Source organism: Vicia villosa, linkage group LG2 (genome assembly GCF_029867415.1).
Source record: "Vicia villosa cultivar HV-30 ecotype Madison, WI linkage group LG2, Vvil1.0, whole genome shotgun sequence".
NCBI lineage: Eukaryota > Viridiplantae > Streptophyta > Magnoliopsida > Fabales > Fabaceae > Vicia > Vicia villosa.
This window is the reverse complement of record NC_081181.1, coordinates 162,129,899-162,136,434: the sequence shown is the minus strand read 5'-3', so window position 1 is coordinate 162,136,434 and position 6,536 is coordinate 162,129,899. Positions and strand designations below refer to the sequence as shown.

At 30.4% G+C, this 6,536-nt stretch overlaps 1 protein-coding gene across 1 annotated transcript; it reads right to left on the bottom strand.

Annotated features, from left to right (window-relative positions):
* Positions 1 to 2,614: 2,614 nt before the first annotated feature.
* Positions 2,615 to 6,155, bottom strand: LOC131652780 (cytochrome P450 82A3-like). The gene is made up of 2 exons (XM_058922736.1): positions 5,103 to 6,155; positions 2,615 to 3,340 (listed from the first exon to the last, which is right to left on the bottom strand). The coding sequence occupies exons 1-2, from the start codon at positions 6,060 to 6,062 to the stop codon at positions 2,708 to 2,710; spliced, it is 1,593 nt and encodes a 530-aa protein (XP_058778719.1). The 5' UTR covers positions 6,063 to 6,155; the 3' UTR covers positions 2,615 to 2,707.
* Between the last annotated feature and the right edge of the window lie 381 nt (positions 6,156 to 6,536).

The window sequence follows — 6,536 nt, the reverse complement described above, 5'->3', positions numbered from 1 at the left end:
CACTACACTCAACTTATTTATTGTTATTATATATAAATCTATGAATTACTTACCCCAAGAATTGATTTAGTGGTGGAGGTTTGAGTCTTGAGAATGTGCTCCTCTTAAGATTTTAAATTTGAATCCTGTTAGGTGTTAACAATTCTTGTGTTGGACCAGTCTACTAGTGGGATGAGATTGGTCTTTTTGAATTAGTTGATCACAAAGCCACATGCTAGGATTTCAAAAATATCTACGAATCACAATATTATAATATTTTGACTTTAAATCTTAAAAACATGACCTTGATATAAAAAAAAGCTCTTGGAATGATGAAATTAGCAACATTCCTTTGTATTAGAGTACCTCTAATGAAGGGTTTTTTCTTGTGTTGCTCCAGCTTGGCATTAGATTTTTCTCAGTTCAGCATTGGAGTGATGAGTTTCTTACTCTATCTAGCACTACCGTTGCATTGCAATGCAACGTTGCTTGATAATATTTAACTGTTATTATGTTTTAATAGGCAAAGTTAAATACTATTGTTTTTTATATTTCAGTGGTCTATATCTCACGGAACTATAAAGTCGATCACTAGAGAAGGAAATGTGGCTCTTTTTTGGAAAACAAGTTGGTTGGGACGGGGTATCTTACTTGACCAATTTCCAACTCTATATCAAGAATGTTTCTTTAAAAATGATTGTGTCAACAGAATGGGGATTTGGAGTGGGGATGTGTGGAAGTGGAATACTATTCGAGGGGAAGAAGTTATGGGATTCGAGGCTTCCATAGAATTTGAAGATTTAAAAGTGGTGTTACAAGGCATTTACTCTGTTGTGAATGTTTCTGATTTGATCATTTGGCCCTTTGACAAATCAAAATTTTTTACTGTGGGGTCTTGTTATGACAATTTGAAGCAGGTTCAAGGTGACATCGAAATGGATGCTAGGAGGAAACAGGGATTAAGAATCATTTGGGGGGCACATGTTCCTTCAAAATTTAAGATATTTGATTGGAGACTTGTGTAGGACAGGTTACTGATAGGAGGTGCTATAGGGAATGTACTGTGTTCATCATTGCTTGGTGGAATGTTGCATCAGTCTAGAATTTTGATGGCTATGGGGAGGAATCGACTGCTAACACCATTTTTAGAACCTTGAGGGCAAGGTTCAAGTGAACCCGGCGGCAATGATAGGAGGTGCAATTAGATATTTCAATTAGTAATATAATTATATTAGTGTTATTTTATTTTGAATGTTTTGTTGAATTGAGCTTTTAATTTAGGCCTTCTATTTAGGATCACTATGAGTACTATATATGTAGTCCTTTGAGACTTTGAAGAGAATCAATCAAAAAAATCAAAGTTTATTTTATCTTTTATTTTTATTAGCTTATTTTTATTGTTCTTTCCCTTTTTATTTTAGAAGCCCTAGTTCAATAGATCTTGATAGGAAAATCTTTCTATCAGTTACCGTCAAGGAAGCAATTGTTAAGAAGAGGAATAATTGCTTTGAATCAAGATGCTTCTTGCGTTTTCTATCATTTGCAGGTGGAAGATTTAAACCATATAATGTTGCACTGCACTAAGCTGAACCAGTTATGGCAAAAAATTCACCTTTGGCTCGAATTAGATATCCATTTAGTTGATGATTGCTGCAGCCACCTTTTGAAATGTATTGAACTACTGATTGGGAAGATGCCAAGTAATAGGACATGTGTTGTTTGGCTGACTATTTGCTGGTACATTTGGAAGCAAAGAAATGATATAAATTTCAAAGGTGCAGAATGTGATATCGACAAACTCTTCTTTATGATTTTGGGGTATTCTTGGTGGTACTTTCTGGAATGCTAACAAACTAATGCTCAAACCCACATATTTCATTGCAACATATTAAATCAAGGAGCACCATTGCAATACCGAGAAGTTAGAATATTGGAATAGATCATTGGTCTTAGAACTGCATCTAAAAGCTTCATTCCTAAGATGAAATTATTAACAAAGACTTGAGTCACTGATGGATTAATTTGCATTCTACCGCTTCCTCCAATGATTTAAGAAGACAATTAAACATTCATAGCATTTACAAAAATTAATGAAGCATAAATTTCAAAAATACGAAAACGAATGAACGTTTAACAAATACACCTATGTTTCCTTTCAAACTGTCATGTACTCATTTCCATTTATTTTATAGGGAATTTCTACGTAATCATACATTTCGCGTAGAAAACCTTCATAATAAACATGATAGTTCTTCTAAAATACGGAGATGAAATTTACCAAAAGCACTCAACTAAAGTTGCTTCAAAACTTGATGTGTTATATATCTTCATGTGAGTGTGATTTATTTTCTCTAATTACTTAATAAATTAATTTATAGTAAATAGATCTGATTATTTTGAAAACAAAATTAATTAAATTTAAATATATATAAAAATAGTGCCAAATATAATTGATTATAAAATTTATTCTGGATAGTTGTGATTTTATTTTATTTTTGAAATGACACATAACACAACCAGTTAAATTCAAACAAAGAAATATTCATAACAATTGTTCTCAATGTGCATTTGATTTCTATTGTATCTTACAAAATAATTTTAATTCGTGCAGGTATTTAACTAATAATAATAAGAATACACAAAACAATAAAACCGTTTGATATAATATCACAAATGATAAAAACTTTATTTATAGAAATACACCAATTAATACACCATTAGCATAAAATTACATAATTTCATAACAACTAAGGGACAAACGTGGTTTAACAAGAACCTCAAGGGGAGTAGCTTTACTATTTGTTAATCCAAACACTTCAGTCATATCAACAAGTTCAGATGTTGTTGGATTTAAGATATCAAACGAATGCAAAAAGCTAGCTAGAGAGTAATGCACCATTTGAAGTCCAAAAGATATTCCAGGACACATCCTTCTACCACTTCCAAATGGTAATAACTCAAAATATTTACCTCTAACATCAACATTTTTATGAGTAGTGAGAAATCTTTCTGGCCTGAACTCTAACGGATCAGGCCAAACATTAGGATCGGTATGGATCTTCCAAAGATTCGTGATTAATCGAGTTCCCTTTTTAACATGATAGCCACCTAGGGTACAATTCTCGGAGAATTCGTGAGGTCCCGATAGAGGTGCAGGTGGATGCAATCTTAGAGTTTCTTTGACTATAGCTTGAATGTATACCAACTTACTTATATCTGATTCGTTTACATGTCTCTCTTTACCAATATGTGTGTCAAGTTCTTCTTTGGCCTTTTTCATTGCAAGAGGATTTTTCAATAGTAAACATAGTGCCCATGTAAGAGTTACACTACTACTGTCAGTTCCTCCGGTAAACAATGTCTGTAATTTAAGTGCAAATATTTCAACATACTTATTAAAAAGCGAACAAGCATGTTGAAATGCTTGTTCATATTAAAGGTTTGTTTAAATACTTGTTAAAATAAAGCTAAGACATTAAGACATGTAAATAAATAAATAAATAAATAAATAAATAAGAATTTTATATGCACAAATATAAGGTTTTTCTTAACCTAAATATTATGTTATTTTTTAATAGAAAAATAGAGATTGGAAGAGTTTTGCCTCAAATTTCTTATCATTTTGTATTAACTTGTCAATGTATGCCTAAAATTTGTCATAGTCTAATAATTTATTAAGTTGTCATAGTCTTAATTTTAATCAAGTTGTATCAAGTTCATTTCAAAAGTTTATATTTTTGACTAATTTATTAAATTGTCATAGTCTTAATATTAATTAAGTTGTAACAAGTTCATTTCAAAAGTTCATATTTTTTTTACCAATTTACTGAAAGGTCCATATAAACACATATATACAATCACTACAATAAAAAAATTTATTAGTGACGTCATTTTCATACCACAACATGTAAAATCACATGTAAGATCATGTTACAATATGTCTTTGTGCAACGTGAACAAATATGTCGCAGGAGAGTACGTAATAACTTTATAGTGATATGAATTTAGTGTTATTAATTAGTAACGTGACAACCCCATTGCAAATCCTACACGCAAATCAAAAGCTTTCCTATTGTAACATACATGACAAACATATATGGCAAATAGTGCATAGAAAACGCAACATAATAGTGACGTGAATGCAATGACAAATTTTTCTTAAAAATTGAAAATATATTAGAAACACAAGACAACAAAATTTAAAACCTTTCAACTTCAATCAAAATTGTTTCTACTTGACATAGAAACTCTACTATGGTCGATTCTTTTATTTATTTTCAACGGTAGGGCAGGTGGAAATATTATATCTGCCCCACACCTGTCTCGAAATATATATATATATATATATATATATATATATATATATATATATATATATATATATATATATATATATATATATATATATATATATATATAGAGAGAGTGTTAATTAAAGAATAAGATAAAAGTTAAAATTTATTAAAAAAATAAATTTATTTTAAAACAAATAATTTTTTAAAACATATTTATTTTGAGACGTATGAAGTATGGTAAATTTTAATTTTATCTCGATAAACATATCTCTTAAATATAATTGTTTTTAATAATTATTATTTTAATATATCTATATGTCCTACTTTAAGAAAATGAGATATGCACTAAAATATAAAAGACTTAATTGCAATTTTGGTCTCTCTGTTATCATTTTTTTTGAGTTTTGGTCCCTCTATTTTAAAATCCAAAATTTTAGTCCCTATATTTTAGTTTTTTAGGATTTTGGTCTCCTGCAAATTTGAAGACAATTTTAAATAAAATGACGCTCATATTGATGATGTGTCATTGCCAGTTCAACAGTGAAATGTTAAAAAAAAAAACTAATTTTATTTAAAATTTATGTTGAACATCTCATCAATGTGAATTGCATTTCATTAAAAATTGCCTTCGAATTTGCAAGAGGGTCAAAATCCTCAAAATATTAAAATAAAAGGACTAAAATTCAGAATTTTAAAATAGAGAGGTCAAAACTCAAAAAATGATAATAGGAAAACTAAAATCGGCCTTTGAAATTTTAAACTAAATGCAACAACTTTCTTTAAACAACTTTTGTTTATGTGTGAGATTGAAAAGATTAGAATACATACCAATATTGTGGCTTTGATTATGGTATCACAGTCAAACCCTTCAATTGTTTTTCCATCAAGCAATGAAAGCAACACATCCATGATGTCTTTATTATCGTCACCATCAACCTTTTCACTCAAACTCCTTTCATGACGACGCTCCTTCAACCACTCACCTAAAACTTCATCCAACTCCTTTAAAGTTCTTTTCATGGCCTTCACATGACCACCAAAATCAAACAATTTCAAACAAGGAATAACATCTCCCACCGTAATCACCCCAAACAAACGCATCATCTCCTTCAAAGCTTTCACACTTCTTTGAGCTTCTTCTTCATCAACATTAGTTCTTACACCAAAATATCTCTTTCCAACAACCATTCGAAGAACCATGTTGAATGTTAAGTGTGTAAACCACTGCTTCATATCCACCAACACATAGTTTGATGAATTGTGCTCGTTTCTTTTGCTAGACCAAACATCGAAGAGCTCTTTAATCGATGTTTGTACTTCGGAAACACGAATATGTTGTTGTTGTTCGACTCGACGATTCGTGAGAATCTCTAGGGTTGCAATCTTGCGAAGATTGCGCCAATAAGGACCATAGGGTGCAAGTCCAAACATGGCTCCTTTATAGCCCAAATGTTGTGTTGCAACAAGCTTGGGACGAGATGAAAGAGCCATGTCATTTGTAGTGAAACATTCCTTAGCCATTTCCCAATTGTTGATGATTAAAGCATGTTTTGAACCAAGTTTGATGGTGAATATTGGTCCATATTTATCAGCTAAGGTACCTAAGACTCTATGAGGTGATTGTGTGCCATTGAAAATGGGGAGGTGACCAAGTATTGGCCATGCACCTTTTGCTATTGGTGCCTCTCTTTTTTTTCTATGAACAAATAGAAACAAACCTAATGGAATTAGAGAAATTAGGAATGCGATTGTTGTGGTTTTTATTAGGCTGCTTAGAACTACATCCATTATAGCTAGATGAGGTTGGGTTGATGAATGGATGTGCAATTAGTATTAGTGTTACTCTTGAATGTTGGCTTTATATAGGACAAATTCTCTTAAGAGAAAGAAAAAAATGGAGAGACGTGTGAAGTGTTTGTGAAGACATGCATGTGTACAAAAACTAAAATTGAGAGGAAATTAAGTGGGAAAATCAAATCTTTAATATTTGGATAGGCTTACAATTTTCTTTTAATACTCCCTCTGTTTTAAATTATAAGTTATTTTAAAAAAAATTGTCATAAATTATAAATCACTTTATAATTTCAATACAATATTAATGACATTTTTGTCTATTATTTATTATTTTTTTCCTTCATCTATTTCTCTTAATTTCACTTTTCTGTGTAATTAATGAAAAAATATTATAAAGTAAAATATAATTTATCTTTCACATATAATATTAATTTTGTTTTTTAATTTATGTAAAATGCTCAAAGCATT

Excerpts from the sequence above, each read along its gene's own strand:
- LOC131652780 (XM_058922736.1), bottom strand. The coding sequence starts at position 6,062 with ATGGATGTAGTTCTAAGCAGCCTAATAAAAACCACAACAATCGCATTC. Across the intron at positions 3,341-5,102 it reads TAATCAAAGCCACAATATTG|ACATTGTTTACCGGAGGAAC; the intron begins GTATGTATTCTA and ends CTTAAATTACAG.